The 22,691-nt window shown below is 37.8% G+C and overlaps 1 protein-coding gene across 3 annotated transcripts in view; it reads right to left on the bottom strand.

Annotated features, from left to right (window-relative positions):
* Positions 1-22,691, bottom strand: part of ITGB1 (integrin subunit beta 1) — a 140,539-nt gene that overhangs the window by 13,950 nt on the left and 103,898 nt on the right. For 2 of the 3 annotated variants that reach the window (XM_025478508.3, XM_049096677.1), the window contains exons 2-11: positions 15,140-15,206; positions 12,832-12,917; positions 9,049-9,271; positions 7,415-7,585; positions 6,661-6,899; positions 4,276-4,431; positions 3,191-3,286; positions 2,369-2,458; positions 513-653; positions 150-349 (exon numbers count right to left, since the gene is read on the bottom strand). In XM_025478508.3, the coding sequence (XP_025334293.1) occupies positions 150-349; positions 513-653; positions 2,369-2,458; positions 3,191-3,286; positions 4,276-4,431; positions 6,661-6,899; positions 7,415-7,585; positions 9,049-9,271; positions 12,832-12,917; positions 15,140-15,206 (1,469 nt within the window). The remainder of the gene's footprint in view (positions 1-149; positions 350-512; positions 654-2,368; positions 2,459-3,190; positions 3,287-4,275; positions 4,432-6,660; positions 6,900-7,414; positions 7,586-9,048; positions 9,272-12,831; positions 12,918-15,139; positions 15,207-22,691) is intronic. The other variant, XM_049096681.1, reaches the window with a different exon arrangement.

The raw sequence follows: 22,691 nt of genomic DNA, 5'->3' as shown, positions 1-22,691 counted from the left end.
CAAATTGATCTCATGGTGAGCAACAGTGGTTGGAACAAAGAGTTTAACTCATTCTAAATAGATGTTTTTCTGGACATCTCAAAAGAGCCTGCTCATAACTTTATAAATCCAGTACACCTCTCGCTCATTCTCCAACAACCTCTGCTCACCTGCAAGCTCCACACTCAAACGTCCCATTTCCTTCATGACATTTTGGACTACTAGGGATTCCTTCACTCTGGCATTCACATTCACAGATGAACTGAAGAATAACTTCTACTTCTTCAGTAAAGCCCAAAGGCTTAATTTTAATGGTTTCAGAATTCTTATTTGGACATTTATTTGAAGTTATACTGATTTCAAATTGAACCTTGAAGGAAAAAAAGACAATTAAATTAACAACTAAGCAATTTATATCTGCTAAAAAGTCTTTCAAAAAGCTACTCACTTTTTACTGTTGCTTAAATTACAAACCAGATTTGCTTATAAACAGATAATTTTTCTTTTCTTCAGAAAATGCTGATACAACATACCTCATCTCCAATGGAAATATTGGAACATTTTCTTCCATTTTCCCCTGTTCCATTCACCCCATTCTTACAGTAAGATTTGTAATTTATTGTAACTCCTTCTGGCAGTTTGCTGTTTTCCAAAATGACTTCTGAGGAAAGGGACTAAAATAAAGACTAATCACACACAGGAAAGAAACCAAATGCTACTATAAAGTACACTGAATACATAAAACCAAAGGGCAAAATGAACTATTAAGAAAACAGTATCATTCAAATAAAAGGTTTGGAGCCAAATGCTAGGTGACTAAGAAACTCAGAACCCAGAGAAACAGGCTCGAATTAAATTCTTTAAAATAATGTACATGATTAAAAAGTAGGAGTATTTGTGCTTTAATTACTGATGATCATACGGTGCAAAAGAGGCCTAATATTAATATGAGGAGCCCTAAGAACTCAGAACATTTTCTGTCCCCATTGGCAATATGGCTCTCCTCTGGCCCTACCACTTCCAGCCGACTAGAGATAAACAACTGACTATATAGTCTGGGAACAAATCTGCTTAGGAGCCATTACAGACTGGGCCAAAAAACAAAAACAAAAACAAAAACAGAACAAAAAACAAAAACAAAACACAAACAAACCCAAAACCCTGAGTATGAATGACTCAAACCAGTGTGTTTTTTTAGAATTATCAGATCACTCAGGAAAAATGGAGAAGGGTCAGCAGCAAGCTGTCTCTTAGTCACATATCTACATGCGAGTTAGGAAAATATGCAATACTCTATTAAGATAGAGAACAACTATAGGGAAGACAGAGAACAACTGGAGTCTTAAAAATCTTTGTAATAAAAAACCTCTCGGAACGCCTGGGTTGCTCAGCGGTTGAGCGCCTGCCTTTGGCCCGGGCGTGATTCTGGAATCCCGGGATCGAGTCCCACATCGGGCTCCCTTCATGGAGCCTGCTTCTCTCTCTGCCTATGTCTCTGCCTCTCTCTGTGTGTGTCTCTCATGAATAAATAAATAAAATCTTTTAAAAAGAAAAAAAGAAAAAAAAAACAACCTCTCTGTCTCTGTGAGTAGGGTTTTTCCGAAACATTTTGGGAAACCCGGGCATGAGGTAAAAATTATCTAAAATTCAACCTGTCAAAAGGGTGAGGGGTAGACACACAATGGTTACCGATGTCTTCTGACTACTTAAAATGGTTATTCACCAATGCTTAACAAGCATCACTAAACATACTCAGAATTAGAGCTCTAGACAACTCAACTTCCTTCCATGTGTGGGGGAAAAAAATTTTACACATCTTTTTAAAACAGGTAAGTCAAATATATTTACATATGTACGTATTTTATGGCATGTGTATCTCTTGAGAATAGAAAACTATATCTCTGAATACATAACAAGAAAAGACTTGACAAAAAAGCTTTTCCAGAATAATTCAGCAAAAAAGATGAATCTATAAAAAATAATGCGGTGGGCAGATTGAGGTAATCTTATACATTTAAATATAAGTTATGTTTATAAGTTATTGTTTATATCCTTGTATATATCCAGTATATACCTTACATATTGTTATAAGTTATTGTTTATATCCTCAAACAAGTGAATTGTTTTCCAACAAGAAAACCTTTTTAATGACATCAAACAAGACATTTAGAAACCTTCCCCACCCCAATTATCGTATTTTTGCTCTGCTCAGATTATAAATAATTTGGTTTTTATAGAATATAAAATGTTTTCTTCCAGATACGTAAAATGTTCCTTTACTTTGTCCTCTGAGCTTACTAAATTGTAAATGAAAGGAGTTTTACTTTCTTTGGTAAATTATTCTCAAGAGGGTATTGTCTAAAAGAGATCTTATTTAGAATATACTTACGTTGTAGGCATCAATAATCAACTGAATTACGTTGCTAGAATTTGCAGATAATGTTCCTACTGCTGACTTAGGGATCAAATTTTTCAGTTCCTGAAATTAAAATATAAAACATGTAAGGTACAAATATTATTGATTCAACCAATTAGCATTTACTGAGCATGAAAAAAAAAAAAAAACACACAAACTTAAGTATGAGCATCCTAGCCATTTCCTAAATAACTTAAGGAGTCAAATATAATAAAACTAGTTTTATTTGTGATTAAAAATTAATATAAACCACTACTGTAAAATCCAGTCAGTCTGGTTACTAACACTTTCCTATATTTCAATTCAGACATATGATTTTGCCTAAAGACTAGACATGAAGGGTCTAGAAGCTGGTTTTATTTATTTATTTATTTATTTATTTATTTATTTATTTATTTATTTATTTATTTATAAAGATTTATTTACTTATTTATGATAGACCGAGAGAGAGAGAGAGAGAGAGAGAGAGGCAGAGATACAGGAGGAAGGAGAAGCAGGCTCCATGCCAGGAGCCCAACGTGGGACTCGATCCCGGGACTCCAGGATTGCACCCTGGGCCAAAGGCAGGCACCAAACCGCTGAGCCACCCAGGGATCCCTTAATTCATTTATTTATGAGAGAGACAGAGAAAGAGGCAGAGACATAGGCAAAGGGAGAAGCTTCCTCCTGGGAGCCAAATGCAGGACTCCATATCAGGACTCTGGGATCATACCCTGAGCCAAAGGCAGACACTCAACCACTGAGCCACCCAGATGCCCACTAGTTCCTCTTTTTATCCCATACATACATACTTACCTTGTAAACGGGCTGAAATTCTTCTGTAACTGCAAAAATTGTCTGAATGTTATTTTCACTTAGTTTCTGGACAAGGTGAGCAATAGAAGGATAATCCTAAGAAATTAAATAAAATTTAGTAAGTAATTACCTCCAATGTATTCCAGTTTTTCCATACTTTTTGAAAATAATAATTTGCATATATAACTGGATTACTTACACAAAACTGCCTGAAATAACACAAATAATTGCTGAGGTGGGAGGTGTGTACATGTGGGTGTGTAATCTTCTATCTTCCATATACATGTGGGTGTGTATCTTCTGTATGTATAGAAACTTCCACAATAAAAAGGTTTTAAAAAGCAAGATCTATGTATAGTAAGTGTTAGAAAAATGAAAGTAAAGAACTGCCAGTAACTACAGGTTGTATCATAAATCACCAAAATTCACTAAGGTTTAGATTTCTTGTAGAACTTGAATAATTTGCCAGTCTTTGTTTTCAATAAAAGGAGAGTACCTACTTTCAAAAATCTTATATAAATAAGATGAAGAGTATAGGCCTTTACAAATTATCTGTTTAGAAATGTCAAATTTGCTATCAAATGATGTGTGCAAAGACAAGAAACACAGCGATGTGCTGAGAAACAGAATAAGAGTGTTCAAGCAGCTCCTTTCACCGACTGAGGCCCTTGTCTATGCAGCAGAAAGCAAACACAAAACACATCTTCAGACATAGCAATACTAGCTTCCTTGCATGTTAGGTTAGGGGTTGTACTTACCAAAATAACAAACCCTCAAACCTTGTAAAACTTGTAAGCCAGTCACCCACAATACTTTTTTTTTTTTTTAAGATTTTATTTATTTATTCATGATAGACATAGAGAGAGAGAGAGAGAGAGAGACAGAGACACAGGTAGAGGGAGAAGCAGGCTCCATGCAAGGAGCCTGATGCGGGACTCAATCCCAGGACCCCAGGATCGCGCCCTGGGCTAAAAGCAGGCGCTAAACCGCTGAGCCACCCGGAGATCCCTACCCACAATACTTTTAGTATTAAACACCAAAATTCCACAGGAATCCATTCAATATGTAAGGAATTCAACACTCACATAATAATGGCTCATTGTGTACACATCATTTTCCAGGTGACACTGTCCATCATTTGGTAAAACAATGCCACCAAGTTTGCCATCTCCAGCAAAGTGAAATCCAGCGTCTGTGGAAAACACCAGCAGCCGTGTGACATTCCTCCAGCCAATCAATGACTTGAAAAGAAAAAGATTTCAATTTATAAATGCTATCCACATCACTGTACATAAAGCTATAATCCTCACATAGGCTCCCATTGTACTTTTAACCTCATTCTATACTTTCTTCTTAGCTTCTCTTTTTACAGTGCTAATATTGCTGCTGATACAGAGCAGAGAGCATATGCAGAGCCCACTGCATGAGGCTCCTCCACCCCTGAGGAAAAAAACTGTCTTGCTTAGTTGTCCATTTCTCTCAGCTTTTTTTTTTTTTTTTAATTTTTTTATTTATTTACTTATGATAGTCACAGAGAGAGAGAGAGAGAGAGGCAGAGACACAGGCAGAGGGAGAAGCAGGCTCCATGCATCGGGAGCCTGATATGGGATTCGATCCCGGGTCTCCAGGATCACGCCCTGGGCCAAAGGCAGGCGCCAAACCGCTGCGCCACCCAGGGATCCCTCTCTCAGCTCTTTTTAAAAAGAGCTTTAATATTTTTTAAAATCAGTGCTCCCAGTCTACCTCATCAGTGCTGTTTATTTGTTCTCTTATTTTATTCTCCTCCTTATTCAACAAAAGATTTAAAGTAATAATAAAGGGGTGCCTGGCTGGCTCGGTAGAACTTGTGACTCCTGATCTAGAGGCTGTAAGCCCCACTTTGGGTATATAGATTACTCAAAAAATAAAATCTTAAAAAATAATAATAAATTAGCAGTAAAATCCTCTTCTATGGTATATTTGTAATTATATTTGCCTAAATTTACTCAATGCATCTGTATATTTCCTCATAAAACTATAAATTCCTTGAAGGTAAGAATTAAGTGTTTCCAAGTATTAGTACATTGCATCTAGAGAAGCAGGTAGACCAGTTACTCTCAGCATGTTAAGCACGGAAAGACAGCAGCAGCCATGGAAGCGATGGCCTGCTTTAATCCCACAGGCTGAGGCGCAGATGGAGACAGCCCAGAGAATATTCTCTCCACGCTGAGCTGCTAATAGGATCACGAATAAATGGCTGTAAGAGACGGATGGCAGGCTAGGCACTACTTACAATATTAGTCTTTCTTCCCCTTTAGAAGCAGACTATCCTTAAATTACAACTGCCCCAGGGAGAAATCAAAAGTAACAATAATGTAGTACTTTATATTTGCTGAGAGCTTACTGGCACTCTATATGCATTACTATATTTAAACTTCGTAACAAAAAAATAAAAATTAAAAAAAAAATAAACTTCGTAACAGTCCTATTGGGAATATTATTATTCCCCTTCCTACAGGAAACAACTCTCTAGTGTGGATAAGTAAACTGTTCCAGACCCAGTGGCGATGGGAAGCAGCATCCTAACAGTCTGAATGCTGTTCTCTCAATTGCTCTACCATATTGCTATACCACATCATTATCTTGGATATAGTTAGCACCTTAGCAAAAACTGGTTGAGAAATAACCACTAAGAAGCATCTGGAATCAAGGAAGGTCTTTTAGGGAACAGGGGTACTATAAGGAAAAAAAGGGGGGAAAATGAGACAAAAGTAGGTACTTAAGACAAACCTTATTTACCTCTTAGGGCTCTCTAGTTTTAGCTTCAGTCATGTCATGAAAAGGTCACCTCAAAATCTTCAGCTGCTCAATGGGCCATTAATTTCTATCACTATTCTAATGGAGATGAGCCTGCCACTACTAAAAATCTTGTAATTAAAATGATTAATATATGACTTTTCAAAATGTACATTCTCATATAGCTTACAAAGTGGGACTTAAAAAGTTCCTGCTTTCTCAGTCACTAAGACACTGGGAAGACATCCTTTACAGATGATGAGGAAAGTCCATCAAAGGGAAATTGCATCTGAGACACTGTTCCATTTGAAGTCTATGAACACTTCCAGTGATACTGTGGCTAAGTACAATTCTAACTGTGGCACAAGCCAGAGTCAGAACATCTGTGCCTCTTCTAAAAACCTAGAACACCAGGCAAAGTATAGCTACATTGCCCCACTGTTTCAAATGGTGAGGACTGTGGCTTCCAAAATCCCGTAAAAATGAAGCAGCTGCCTCGTTTAAACAGAGATATGATTAAATATGCTTTAGAAAGCAATTATGTAGCTGGAGGGAATTTAAGGGATCAAATTCTGTTCTCCTCTGTGACAATGAAGTATGATTTGGTAAAAAGGTAAGTTTTTCTATACTGACAGTAAAATCATACTTAAAATTCACACAAATAATGTCCCATTGTAAGAAATGAACACACTTACTCCACAAACTGCAACTTGCATGATTGCATCAAAGCCACCTTCTGGAGAATCCAAATTTCCAGATATGCGCTGTTTCCCAACAAGTTCATTAAATACTTCCCCTTTATCAGTAAGACTGAGCACATTTTTGTAGCTAAATGGACTGGTGCAGTTCTGTTCACTGGTGCAAGGGTTCCTGAGCTTAGCTGGCGTCGTACTAATGTAAGGCATCACAGTTTTCTCCACAAATGAACCAAACCCTGTGAAGGAAAAATGCATATAGAGAGATGGATAGATGGATGGACAAATTTGCATTAAAAAGAATAAAGCTATGTTACCACATAGAAGTCCATCTTAAATAAGAAGTTAATATATTAAAATAACAAAGTTTGGAAAGAGATCATTATAATATGAAAAATCCTGGTGTGAAGGGAGATTAGGCTGTGCAGATAAATGTGGTCATATTAATTAGTAATGAAACAATTTGAGCACTCAACAGGTTTATAAAATAATTCAACAAATCAATAAATAAAGCCCTATGAAAACAAGCATACATTTCATTATCTACATAGTTTAATCTGTGTGAAGTAACATGACAGCATAAAGTAACAGGAGCAAGGAGGCACAAAGATTACAAGATATGGACAGGATTGTCAGCTTCCTCTCAGAAAGAAAAGGCTAAAAACTGGCCTATTTATTTCACAAGTACATGGTGAAGATCAAAACTTCCAGGACTTATACAAATGAAAATTATTAATTTTCTCAATATTCCTACCAATTCGGAAGTCTGAAGTAATCCTCCTCATTTCATTCATCAGATCCGTTCCAAGACTTTTAACATTCTCCAAATCATCTTTCATAGAGTAGGAGAGGTCCATAAGGTAGTAGAGATCAATAGGATAGTCTTCAGCTCTCTTGAATTTTAATGTAAACGTCTGTGGCTCCCCTAATTAAACAGAGATTAGGAAATGAAGTTAGTTGCCAACAATCAAAAACAAATGAGAGAAACCAAATTGGATTACAGAATACTATAAAATGAAATGTATTATTGCCACAATTTTTACAAAAACCTTGGAATTCCAGATAAATGGGTGTGTACTCATTTTCAACAAACACGTACCATGCCAAACCCTAAGCATGCAATATGAGAAAGACAATACTCCACAGTGAGCGAGCAAGAGAGACAATTTATGACCAAGGACAACAAACAGATGGAACAGCATCAATCAGACTGGGGTGGGTAAGGCAGGGCATGTGACAGGGTATACCGGATTTTTTAGAGACTAAAGTTATAAGACACTCTCTCCTCTAATTATATGTAAATAAAGAATATCATCTGATTTCTATTTTCAAAAACCTGGCAAAAAAGCTTTCAAAATGAATTACAGAGACCAAGAGACTTGTTGAAAAACTACTGTGAAAATCCTAGAGGAAGACAGAAGATCTATCTGAAACCATGAGGAGTAAGGGGAGAGACACACAGGAGGCATGGTATAATCCTCTCAGGAAATACAGGAGAAAGGGAAGGTTTGGGTGAAAAACCACTACATTCTAACTAGTATTCCTTATACAGATTTCTAGTAGGCAGCTGGGTGAGTGGGCTTGGGGCTTTAAGAGAAAAGGCTATGTTACAGCAACACAAAGGGTTTTAAAGCCATGAGAAGAATACTAACAATTAAGTGGGCTACAAAGAGGAAGAAAGAAAAAAGACACAAAAAGGAGACTAGAAAGCAATGTTAAGAGATAAGAAGAAAAACCAGGAGTGATACCATAGAAGCTAAGAGTTCAAAGGTGTTACTTGGTACAGGAAGGTTAAGCGGGGTAGGGGGACCCTGACAAGGGTCCACTCAGCTTGGTGGTTCAAGGTGAAGGCAGAGCTTTGCCAGAACAGGTTGAGAAGCAGGCTGAAAAGTGGTCAAGAGTGGAACTCATGGAGACAATGAGTGTGCACCATTCTTTTGAGAAAAAAGGGACAGAAAATGGGAAGAGTGGGAAAAGGGTTTGTTTTCTTTTTTCAATATAGGACTGTCATAGATTCTTATAAAAGCTTAATATTTTAACAACATTAAACAAATACAAAGGAAAAATGTGGGTTAAAATGGTGTGTTTACATTACATAATTAAACCACAGGATGGATGCTTTTATTTTTAAAACCCATTAAACCTAATAATTTCTCCTTCACAGAATTTGCTTTGGACATTAGGCAACCTTTATTATTCATGTATATGTGTGTTACAAATTGTTATATCTTCAAAAAACTTTTAAAATTTGACATATTCCACATTTCTATTTGAGTGCCAGTCCATATGTGAAAATGAACCCTCAAAGGAAACTCAAAAGAGGCTTACATAAAATCCTCAAAAAGCTCAAGCTAAAACAAAGGTATTCATACAATTAGATTTCTATACCTGATCGTAATTGCAAAACCAACTGCTGAGGTTGGATCTGAGTAATATCTTCTGGCTGGAGCTTCTCTGCTGTTCCTTTGCTACGGTTGGTTACATTTTTATTTTTCTTTATATCTTTGGAGCCTCTGGGATTTTCTATGTCATCTGGATGGCATCCCTTCTTTTTTAAAGCTTCTAAGTCATCACACCGTGCAGAAGTGGGCATTCCTTCTTGTAAAAACGTCTTAACATGACATACAAAATACAGATAAGAAGTAAAATGGTCAAACATTCTGTGTCATAAATGCAAATATGCAACTACAATGCAAAAATCAAGTGACACAACTAACATACTTCACTTCTGGTTTTTAAACAAAATGCTCCCTGGACCCAAATTATATGCTCTCCTTTAAAAACAAATGAGCTCATTCTCTAGAAAAGTAATTCCTTTACTATTATTACATTACTAGTAATTTATTACTTTAATAATATTTAGGACTGACCTTAGAGTAATAATATTTAGTAACTGCCCCACCTTCAAGTTTATCTAATCAAAGAAATTTTTTCAGTGAAAATCACATATGTAGTATGCTTAATGGCCACTAATAATGTATATAAGCAAATACCAAATAGTTTTTTTCCCAAAATTTCCCTTAAAAAGTAGTATACAAGTCCCTCATATTATATAGCCTTCTCCTCACAGTATTCTGAACTGAACAACTCAATGTTTAGGGAAACTACATTAGCCTGAAGGTGTCTCAATTAATGATGCAATTTTTAAAAAGGAGATTGAGAAATTTAACACAGTAAGTATTCCTGGACATTTGAAAAAAAACTCAAGTAAAGCTTTTAGAATTCATTTTGAAAAATAATAATCACAGTAGTAATTACATGACAATATGAAACGATAATCACAGTAAAATCTGATCACATAACAAGGACATAAAGTATATTTCCATAGGGCACGTTTTAAAAATATAAAAATAAAAAAGGCCTGAATGTTATATAAATGCTAATTGTGGCTTGAGGTAAAATTTACAGTAGTGATAGGACTTCAAAATGTATTATACCTCAAACAACTTAGATGGAAATAAAAATTTTATTAGATGACTGAAGAAATATCTTAGTGAAAGTAAGAACACTGTTGCCAAAAAGTATGTAAAATCTTTGAGTAGAAGTTTTTTATGAAATGCTAAAGTGGGGAAAACCAATGATATTATTGTGTGGGTATGTGTCACTAATGTGTACCTATGACATTGTACCAATGATTATGATTATATTATAATGATTATAATAGACATTTATTTGAGTATTTCACATATACCCCTAAAAATTTCATATGTAGTTACAGCAAGCCAAAGATGTCCTTTTTTTTTTTTTTTTTTTTTTAAATCTTGACATTGGGAAAATGAGGAAATGCCTTTTCTTTCTGGTCACTTTAATGTTCAATTTTATATGGTTTTTGTTTACAAATATCATGGTGCTGTAGAAGTAGGATATTTAAATACAAAGAATACACAACAGTTTTAATCAGTTATTTTTTAAGAGAAACATAACACTAATGAGCATTTATGGATTTAGAAAAGCAACTGGAAAGGAATACCAAGGATCAGAGAGTTCAAAGCTGAACTAATTTTATATATCATCAAACCTAAAATACTACCAAAGCACAGGAGCCTAGTGTGGAAACTTTAAGACCGTAGCACTCAAATAAAATTTCACTAAACACATTCCAAAATCATGCCACAAATATCAAAGGCTAAATTATTTAAAGAACAGTTTGGTAAATAAGCTCTGCCTGAGACAAACTCACAGCACTCCCTACTTCCTCAACTGTCTCCAACTGAATTCCAAAATACCATTTTTAGGAGAACAGAAAGTGTCACTAGAAAAATTTTGAAATAACAAAACAAAAACTTCTGATTTTGCCTTTCAAATGGTCAAACCATACAAAATATCTAATACTTAAGGAGGGAGCTTAGTTACAACTACTAAACAGAGAGCTGAAATGTGTGGGATCAGATGCCTGAGTAAAAACAAACAGTAAATCTCTGACATTCTGATATTATTCACTGGGTGAATAAATTATATATCCTCAAGATTACTTCCCTATACATCCTGTCCTGACATTCAATGACATATTTATTTATTCATTTAACATTTAGTAGGCTTTGTGAAAGATATCAAGTTAAGCAATGTGCACAGATGACAAAAAGTGAATACAATTTAAACCCTAACCTCAATGGGCTTTTATTGGGATGCAAATCAATTCTATATTCGTTTTAACTCAAGAACAATTAGGAAGGTTAGCTTATACCTCTTCTGCCAAGAAAGGGAAAAATCTAAAACAGTCAAATTAAGAGGCTACAGATTTGGGGAAAGCTATTCAATATAAATATAATGCATGCCACAAAGGTGAGCTACACATGTGTTTTAAAATTATCTAGTAGTCACACTAAAAGAAAAAATAAGAAACAGGAAATTAATTTTAACAACATATACAAAATATTACCATTTCAACATTATTAATTTTGTGGGTTTCTTATCATTAAGTCTTCGAACTTTGAGATATATCTGAGGCTGACGACAATTCTCAATTTGGACCAATGTGGAGCATGTTTCAAGGGCTCCATAGCTACACAGGTCTAGTGCCTACTGTATTTTTTTTTATTGTCCTGGGGAGAGACAATCCTGGGGTTCTCAGGGTTCCCCTAAAGACCAGCCCTGTCCTGAGCAGCCCTTGAGCTGCTGTCGTCTCTCCCTCCTGCAGGACACTGAGCCCTGCACACCGGTGCCCTCCACCCTGTCCTGCACCCCCTCCTCTGTTCCCACACATAGGGTACCCCAACCCAGACAAGCACACAGAACGTTTCTCTGGCACGAGCTGCCACCACCAGCTGTGCACACAGCACTCATGTGTGCACCACAAACAGGACCACAGGAGTCTTCCAGCCTCTGCTCTGTTGAAGGTCAAATACAAAGGCTTTGATGAGTGAATGTTCCCAGACCCCCGGTTGCTGGGACTACCCCTCAGGAGGGTCACAGGCACCTCCCCCATCCTAAGCCAGTGGTAGTAGCCATCTCCCTTCAGACCAAGGCAGGCAGCTGCCCTGACCAGCAGAGCCCAGCCCTGCTTCCACTTCCTGTCTTGCCTCATCCAAAAATTGGCTAAACTGCGGGACTTCAGGACTGGATCACATTCCCCTCCTCTGATGACCCAGCAAAGCCCCGGGGTCACCAAGCTCTGCTCCTGAGGCCCCCTTCATTGCCATTCCATAAGGGACGCACGTGCATCCCAGCTAAGATGAGCAGCGTAGCCTTGGTCACAATAGAGGGCAGGTTGAAATGTAATCCTGAATTTTTAAGAAAAATATTAAATGTCTCTTTCTACAAAAAAAAAAAAACTGGACTCCCAGTGGAGCGTCCCCTCAGTGTATTTTATTTATTTATTCATGATAGATATATATATATAGAGAGAGAGAGAGAGAGAAAGAGGGGCAGACACAGGCAGAGGGAGAAGCAGGCTCCATGCCGGGAGCCTGACGTGGGACTCGATCCTGGTACTCCAGAATCACGCCCTGGGCCAAAGGCAGACACTGAACTGCTGAGCCACCCAGGGATCCCCTAGTGCCTACTATATTAAATAACACACCTCTAGATTATTACATAGTATTAGAGTTGATACTTATTCAAGAAACATTGATTTAAATGAAAATTCCTATCTAACATTTCCCAAGGATATAATATTGGGCCACAGTAAATGACTCTAGAGTAAACAAAAAGGCCTTGAGCAATTTTACTTACTGAATTAGTACACCAACCACAATTTGGCCCCGCCTGTATACATTCTCCACATGATTTGGCATTTGCTTTTAAACATCTATTTTCATCTGTCAGGAGAAACAAAGAACAACTTTACTTGAATTTTCATGACAGAAAATAAGGAAAAATGATTACAATGACAATGCAACACACATGAATGCTAAATATGAATAACAACATATGATGTCATATACTGTTACATGTTATATGTTATAAATATACATTATATTACATAACATATAATTATTGTTACTACACGATCCAGACCTACCCCGAAGAGGTGCTGTTAGATTACCTTGGCAAAGAGAGCCCTGAAAAGGTAGTTATATTTCTTGTCTTCTACAGCAAAGACTACATACTACACGTTCATCCTTTTTTTGCAAAGGCATAATTTCAGATCACTCATCATGTTGGATGGTCATAACTATCAGGAGTTTTCTTACAACTGGATAAAATACTATTTCTTTTCATTTAACGAATACTACCACACCCATACCCACAGAAGCATCTGCAAAAACTTCCCTTTCATACTTAGTATGTTAAATACTTGAAAATGCCGTATTCATCCAGTCCACAATCCCATGATTTTTCAGCCTCTATGTTCAAAGTATATCTCACATTTCTTTGAATCCACCTAAGGATCAGCATGCCTTTCATGTGGTAAGCACTAACATGGACTATCTCTAGTTTGTCTTCTCTGATTATAAACATAACATATATTCATAATAGAAAATTTGGAAAATACATAAAAGCATAAAAAACACACTAAAAATCACCCAAGCCACTAAGAGATAACTACTGTTAACATTTTTGCATATTTCACTCCAGTCTTTTTTCTATGTAGATTAAAAAAAAATAGCAAGGAAGCACACATATACATATCATTATTTAAGTAAATTAAGAACATACATTTTGCATATTGCTTTTTATACTTTATCCTAAGTGTTCCATTACAAATTCTCTAAAAATATGGCTTTTAATGATTAAATATTTCATTATATTAATGTGTCCTATTTAATGTTGGGCAAATTTAGATTGTTTTCAATTGCATGCATGCCTAGTTCATACATACTTGCTCACATGAACAACAAACCCTCCAAATACATGTATAGACATACATGTACCCATTCTGATGACCATTCTCACAATGTAAAACTCTGATGATTTCCTTATCACAAGTTAAAAAAGAAAATATTGCCTTGAGAGTATTCATGTTTTTAATATCCTCAGCATACACTAATTTCTATCTAGAAGTAATATTCAAATTTATAATCCTATAAACAGTATACAAATACCATTTTCACCAAACCTTCAACAAACACCAAGTACTTTTTTAATATAAAAAATCTTTTACTCATTTAATACATATAAATTAGAATGTCAATTCTATTATCAGTTATTTAAGGTTTTATTCTTACCATATTTTTCTGACCATTTCTTTTGTACATTTTCTGTTTATATCCTTTGCAGATTTTTCTTCTATCATGTTCATCTGTTTTTACTGGATCTCAACACATGCTAATGAAATTAAACCTTTGTTTCATTTCTCATCTTGTTGATGGTGTTCTGACATCCAGACACTTTGGGTTTTTATGTTGTTGTTGGTTTTAGGTAATCAACTTTATCAATAATTTTGAAGGTTTTTCTCATTTTTCCATGTACTAAGTCCTTCCTGTCCTAAGACCAAATAATTATTCTATGCAACGTATTTGATACTTGGAAAAGAGAACTGCACAACCATTATTCCAGATGTGGATGCACCATGGTTTATAAGAGGATTAAATATATTTTCAGCTTTAAGTTTCATTCCTTTTCTAGATAATGCCAACATTTTGCAAGACTTTTTGATCAAGAGTAAGAACATCTCCTAGAAAGCCAGTTGTTCTTGGTTTCATTTTTTTTAGTGAATAATGGTTTGTTCATAATCCACATTTTACACATTCCCTTTATTTTCTTCTAAATACAGTTTACGCCTTTGCTTTCTCTACGCTCACTTAAACATTCTATTATGGTCTTAAAAAACCTTTCTGCAGTGTACTGTATTCCTATCACTTCAGCATTTCCTTAGCCAACCCTGCCCTGTCAGTGTTGTGGGTGGAGTAATGAGAGGAGCTGGATGATGAAGGGCCTGAAGGCCACTGTAAGAAACTTCACCGCGACAGAGAAGAAAAGAGCAGCATAGCTTTCAGAAAGAACAGCATAATGTGATTTAGATTTGTTCAGGAATCTGGTCAAAAAGTAATATAAGACACTGAAATGAAAAGACAACTAGAAAAAAAATTCTTTTTACCTGCTTGGCCAAACACACAGCAAATTGAACCAATCAGTCCAATCCAGAAAATCAGTTGTAAATTCATCTGAAATATAAAATATACATTTCTAAATATTAATAACAAAAAAGATCATACATTAAACATAAAGCATAAGTCACCCACCTTATCTTCTGTTGATTTTATAAACATAATCCCTCTCAAACCATTTCTTCTTCAATCCCTCTCTACATCCCTTTATCCACCTTTTCTCCTTCCCATTTTCCTCACCTGTCACTTACATTAAAATAATGTCCATATACCATATCCCTAGAACCCATTCTCACCTTTCTCCATATCAAATATATTTTAACATTTAATTAACAGTGCTCAAAACAGTGTCCAGTTCACTAACACCATAAAGCCGTTAAATCTTTGGTCCATGGAATCTATTACCTCCTGTGGCTCTAGTGGGCCACATAGCCATGTCCAGATGCTTCAGTTACCTCAATTCTTTAGGTCAATCTGAGTGAACTTGTCTAAATTCAGACAGCTTACCCCCTTGCTTACAACTTTTCAATAATGCTATTTCTCCTCAGATTGAGACCAACATCCTACACAAGACCTGAAAATTGAGGATGAACTCCTATAATTAGTTATCCTTTTTTTAATGAAATCAACTTCTACGCATGGGATTAGTAAAACATTCAGTTCAATTCCCTATAATTTCTAGATCTACAAACTAGACCAAAAAAAAAAAAAAAGAAAGAAAAGAAAAGAAGAAGAAAAAGAAAGAAAAAGTACAGTCTAAGAAGACCTGACAGAGGTCTGAGTGTCTTCCAGAATCTCTAAAGAAAAATTAAGTAATCTCCTGTATATTATTCAGAATTACCCCAACCTGCCCCCATATAGGACCCTAGATATAGGACTATTTTCTGGGAATCAGTTTTCATAATATTAATCTGATGTCAGGTGGTCAAAGATGGCTCTAGCCAGAGGTCACTAACCCTACCCTTTACCTGTTTACTGCTCTTGGACCAGCAGCCAAATATGCATAAATATCTGCCTCTCACAAGAATACAAAAAAAAAAAAAAAAAAAAAACAAATAGAGTATAGTACCCAAAATGCCCTGTTTATCAAATAAATATAAAGTAATATTAGGTAAACCACCAAGAAAAAAAAGGAGAGGTTTTAACCAAACAAAACTATGGTAGATGGCTGAGAGAAACCAGAGATGGCTCTATAAACTAGTATAATTTTCTGGGAAATAATTTAACATGTATCAAAAACCATAAAAAATGTTTCTATCTTCTGACTTAGCAATCTAGCTTTAGATATTCATCCTAAGGAAATAATTAAAAATATAAAAGGTGATAAACACACAAAATTCATCGATTTACAATAATAGGCAGAAACGCAAAGCTCCTCTACCCAGTAACAAGTAACGAGCTAACTGTGCCCACTAGATGGACTATGAGAGTCACAAAAATAAAATGTAGTAACATTTTAAGGATTTTAGAATAATGTTGGATACCAAGTACATATGAAGATGACAAGTATGTAAAAATAACAGTACGTGAACTTATAAAGTAACTGAGGAGATCTAGAGATGACAGAGACTTATATGCATTATATAAAGACAAAGGGTTTGGGAGCACCTGAGTGGCTCAGTCCATTAGGAATCTGATTTGATTTCAGCTCAGGTCATGCTCTCGGGGTCCTGGGATGGAGCCCTGCATGGGGCTCAGTGCAGAGTCTGTCCTCCTCCCTCTGTTCATATGCTCTCTCTCTTTCTCTTGCTTTAAAATAAATAAATCTGGGCCGCCTGGGTGGCTCAGCGGTTGAGCGCCTCCCTTCGGCCCAGGGCGTGATCCTGGAGTCCTAGGATAGAGTCCCACATCGGGCTCCCTGCACGGAGCCTGCTTCTTTCTCTGCCTGTGTGTCTGCCTCTCTCTCTGTCTCTCACGAATAAATAAAATCTTTAAAAAATAATAATAAGTAAAATAAAATAAATTTTTTAAAAAAGACAATGGGTTTGTTTTTAAATTGTCATAGTGTTTTCTTCTTTTTTTTCTTAGTAAAAATGACAGTGGCAGGGTAACTACGTGGAATTTTCTTCGTTCTTGGTAAATTTCCTTTAGTAAGAAAAAAGTATTTAAAACAAACAAACAAACAAACAAACAAACAAAAACACCTTCCAGCTTCAAAAGCTTCCATTCTAAGACACTATGCCCCTGGCTCCCGAAGAATGCTTCAAAGTTGCATTCAGAGCAACCCCGGATCCCCATGTCTCTTCTGTTAAATGCTGTCTAAGCCTTCTCTGTTGGCTTCCCAGAGCAGGGCAGAAGAGTACCTTGCGTAGCCACATACTCTACATTGTGCTCAGACCAGCAAGTTCTGCTATGCCACCAGCTTACAGTTTTGCTTATGTATCACTTGTAACTGCATCCAAAAGGCTGACTGTGCGGAGTGTCACAGAGGTAGGACATGCCTAGAGTTTGCCTACTATGGCCTCTCCAACAGGTTCATATGCAACAAATCCATGTAGACTACAATTCTAAGTAATTCAAATAATGTTATAAATTCCAAAGTTATGACAAAAAGGCCCTGGAACATGAAGACTGTGATGAATGGACCATCTGGGCAGTTTCCACACAAAGTGAACAGAATAAATATTTGTTCCATATATGGGCTGATAAGGTTTCTTCAGGATACTCCCCGGGCTACTTCAAGGACCACTAGACTGCTTTGAAAAACCTCTTAAAATAGACAATTCAGAGAATCACCAAGAAGATAAAGTTATTAGGTAATAGAAACATTCTGTTATTGGGTAGCCTCCCATCTAATTTAAACGCCCTGTCCTTTTCCTTCTGTAAACCTTGACAAGTCAAAGGTGAGCCTCCTGAAACCCTCTTGCTCTGGAAGAGCTCCACAACCGGAAGCAGTCAAAACAAGGCTTTAGTGTTGAAAAACAGTTGAGAGACCAGGAGAGCAGCTGAGAACAGTTTGAGGACAGTGGTCACCTCTCCTGGGCCTGGTCAGCGCACCGGCAGGAAACAGAGAGGCCCTGTCATTGGCTGGTAATGCCGGTAAAGGTCAGGCTCTCCCTCCGGGAAACGGAGAAGCCCCTGGAGACAGAAGATGACAAGAGAGAAGAGACATGAGGACGAGGCTGAGACAGAGTCAGAAGTGGCCGTGAGGAAAGCGAAGGGCAGGAGAAGACTCAGTGGCCTCCCTGTCCATCCTGACTGTCCCCAAAGGTCCTGGACACTCCTTCCATACCAAGAGCTTCCTGCAGCCTTTCCAAACCTCCTTAGACAGCTCTTCTCCCAGTGTGGGCAACATCCGCATCGGATTTACCCAGCCGGGCCCGAGACGCACACACTCGGTCAGCAAGGCCTATCCTCCTGTGACCCCCACTCTAAAGACCTTCCTACCAAGGGCCTTCCGGGCAGAACAGTTCATCCTGAGGGCCCAGCAGAAAGAGGCCTCCAGGCATTATCCTGATCCTCTCCTGTCTCCCTTCAAAATCAAAGGTCCAGAAAATCAGTTGTCTACTGATTCTCCATTGTGTAACCTCCTACTCCCTCCTCAAGTGGCTATAATCGGTGTCCACTTCCTACCATGCAAGTGAAACTGCTCTTTCAGAAAAAAGCCTTCCTTCTCGTACTTTCTGCATTCATTCATTCATTCGCTCAAAAATGTCCTGACTGCCTACAACAGATACTTGGAGAGATACCTCTATTTGCCACCCACAGAATTTACATGCAGCACTTAATCCATTTCTTCCTTAACCCACTCTGCTCCTTCAGGCTTTACTGGTTTCTCCCCTACCTCTCTGGAAGTTCTTCCTCAGCCAACTGTCAGGCTTTGTGCCCTATCTGGACACACAAAAACCGCTGTCTCAAGGAATTTTCCATTCAGACAAAAATACAAATGACTACAATATGAAGCGATGGTTTCTGTTAAGGAAAATAAGGACAAAGTGCACTGAGGACACCAAAGTCTGCCTGGCAAGTTCAACGGCTTCAAGGATTTGGCAAAATGGATAGGCAGATGGAGAGAAATGTTCCAGCCATGAGGCTTATACGTGGAAACCCATGGAGTCCTGGGAAGAATTATAGTAACTTCTTTCCAATCTTATTTCTAAACATACACGGTCGGGTGACTCCCCCCACCCTCACCACCCAATTGGGACTGTCTCACTCTAGCTGTACCTAATAAAGAACTAAATAAAAATAAATATCTATATGTTATTTGTAGTTAAATCTGGTCTGCATCCTGTGTACAAGGCAGCCTATGAGCCTGAAGAGGGAGAGGGGCTTCTCTCAGGGCAGGTGGGGCAGCATAGGTCTGCTCTGAAAGCAGGAGCAAGGGAGTGCTGGCAGAGGAGGAGCTGGGGCTCAGGGGGGAAGGACACTGGGATCGGGATCAGGTGACTGCCTTACAGAGCAAGGCCCAAGGCCCTCATTTACAAAGGCATCCACTCCTCTCACTTGAAACTACCTATTCAAGAAGACAGGGCCTTGGTATGTCTGTTCAGTGACAGAAACCACCTAGAAGCACTTGGCACAAAGTCAACAGTCAAAAATTTTTGCTGAACTATATTAAGTTGTATGACATCTTTCTCTGACATTACTCAGAAGTCCAGGACAGAAGAGTTTCTCAGAATTAATTTACAGACTCTCTTTAAGTAGAAAATAGTTACTGCAGACACCCTAGTGACAGCCATTTTCAATTCACTTAGGTATATACAGCCAATATAAGGCTAGAGGTAAAATGCTTCCTGGTCCTAGATCTCATACATTATGAACCAAGATTAATTTACACATACAACTATGGTTTGGCATCAAAATAATAATTACTCAGTTACAAGGTAGTTGACCATATAAGGCAGATGTTGGTTGCTTCTTACTATAATTACCAGTACAAAACCACAACTTTTTTTTTTTAACCAATTCTTGCAGATCAAATTGCTGAAACTAGCTCCTATGGATCCTCAGACTCCAATTGGAAATCACTGAATTAATCCACTGGTTTCCAGAGCAAGTGCAGGTGGGTGGGGAGGAGGTACTGGCTGTGCTGACAATGGCTAACAACACAGAAGAGGACAAAGTCAAAGGGCCAGAGATCACAACAGGTAGGTGGAAGAAAAAGGGCTCAGGTACACAGGGGAGAGGAGAGCCAGAAAGTAGAAACAGGTATGACATTCCAGACACAGGTAGTTTTGGGTAAAAAAAATCTAAGTGAGGAAAGCTATGGACAATTATTTTAGCCAAAGTTGCTTCCAAAAGCAGAGGCTGAGACAAAACAGGAATGCAGGTGATGATTATTACAAAGATCACCCCAGAGAAAGACACAGATACTGAAGAGAGTGAACCAAGATGCCCAATTCAGGAGACTTGTCATGTGGGTGCCTGGGGGCTTGACCTATCTGAGTTTTGAGACATGTACAGGTCTCTCCAGAGGAGGTTCAATATGGAGAAGTCCATTAATTCCAGTCCCCACAAGTAAAATTGTGCCCCAAGGGGCGTTAACTTCCCCCACACTTCCAAGAACTAAGGTGCATCTGCCCAGAAGTCTACGCCAGCTTCTCTCCTCACAGTCAGAAAAGATAAGTCCCAGGAGGAACCTGAGGCAAGATGCAGTCAGCCAAAAGTGAGTCATTAAACTCACTGTTCCCAGCAGCAGTGGCTGGAATCAGAGAAGAGGCCAGGACGGGGTGAGAAGGACAGAAGGGGTCTCTAATACAGTGCTCGGGGCCACTGGAGTTGGAAAAGTCAAGAAAACTGTAAGACCAGAGTGTGAGAAGTATTACCTGCATTGCACTCTGGAAGACCCTTAGTGATGGCAAGAACTGGGGAGGTGATTTAAGTCAGACGCACAGACATGTACTAAATCAAATATAAATAGCAGGATCTATCAACTACAGATGCGGGAAGATGACTTGTCTTATGAATTGCTATCTCATGGCAGTCACTGCTTGGTGTTCTCTAAAATGAGCACAATACCTTTTTCCTCTTAAGATTTTATTTCTTTGAGTGGGAAATATCAGAGAGGGTGACAGCACATGAGAGACTCCTAACTCTGGGAAACAAACAAGGGGTAGTGGAAAGGGAGGTAGACGGGGGGTTGGGGTGACTGGGTGACAGGCACTGAGGGGGGCACTTGATGGGACGAGCACTGGGTGTTATGCTATATGTTGGCAAATTGAACTCCAATAAAAAGAAATTTTTTAAAAAAGATTTTATTTCTTTATTCATGAGTGACACAGAGAAAAAAAGAGAGAGAGAGACATGGGCAGAGACATAGGCAGAGGTAGAAGCAGGCTCCATGCAGGGAGCCCGATGCGGGACTCCATGCCGTGACTCTGGGATCACACCCTGAGCCGAAGGCAGATGCTCAACCGCTGAGCCACCCAGGAATCCCTTGTGCACAGTATCTTAATATTTAGAGAATATTAGATATACATAAGGAATATAAGATATATAAAGAAACTAAAGATAAAGGTAACTGAAAATATTCTGAAGTATCCAAACAACAAAACAAAGCCAGCGAGCTTAGGGAGGACAAGCAGGGTGTCATTACCCAGCACAGTAGAGTTAAGAACATGGACTGGGAGCCAGAACATCTGATTGCAAATCTCTCAAGTAACTTAGTTTGAAGGTTTTGCTTTTTTTCGATCATAAGCATAACAGAAAATTTTGGATCAATCCACATTAGGGGAGAAACAAGAAATAGCAGGAAGGATAAGGGTTAGAAAACAACTGTAAACAAGATTAATGATCATTATTATGGCCATTCAGATACTTACTTGGATGCAATTATCAAAACATTATACTGTACAACAATAAGATTTAATCAAATGCTATCATATTAGATACCAACTCTATTAATAATGTTAAGTATAGTTAGAGGCTTATTTTAGGTTCCACGTCTAAGAAGGATTACTCTACTTAATGTGTTTTCTAACCATTAGATTCCTAACAATTTGTATGTAAAATAGTAAGAGCAGCAAAATCTCTGTTTTATATTACTTCATTAGACAGAATACAGAACATACCTAACAGAAAGAGAAATATGGGAGAATGACTTGAGGTTGTTCTGTCTAGGGGAAGCAAACCCAGGAGAGGCTAAAAGAAAGAAGGAAACATCCCCGAAAGCCATTGCACTACTAGAAACGTGAATCTCAATGCTGGGTACCAATGGTATTCCATCCAAGGACTGCTGTCCACTGAGGACTACCAACAAAGAGGAAGACTGGTTCATTCAACTAGCCAGAGTAGGCATACAGCTGGCACAGACAGAAATGACACACAACAAACACTGAGTTTGGAGGATTTAAAGTAATTTGTAACAAAAAGTTATCTCATTTTTATTTCAACAGTTTCGAATGACTACAATAATGACAAAAGTAATAACAGCTATCTCCTCCAAGTACTTCTAGGTGGTTAGGAATGATATTATCTTTGGTTTACAGATGAGGAAACCAAACCAGAGAGGAAAAATAACCTCTCCAGGGTCACACAGGTGGAATGGAAATCAGACCGTTTGAATACACACAATGATCTGAATGACGACCTGATCTCCGC

This window comes from Canis lupus, chromosome 2 (genome assembly GCF_003254725.2).
Source record: "Canis lupus dingo isolate Sandy chromosome 2, ASM325472v2, whole genome shotgun sequence".
NCBI lineage: Eukaryota > Metazoa > Chordata > Mammalia > Carnivora > Canidae > Canis > Canis lupus.
The sequence above is the reverse complement of the archived record's forward strand: the minus strand, read 5'-3'. Positions and strand labels throughout refer to the sequence as shown.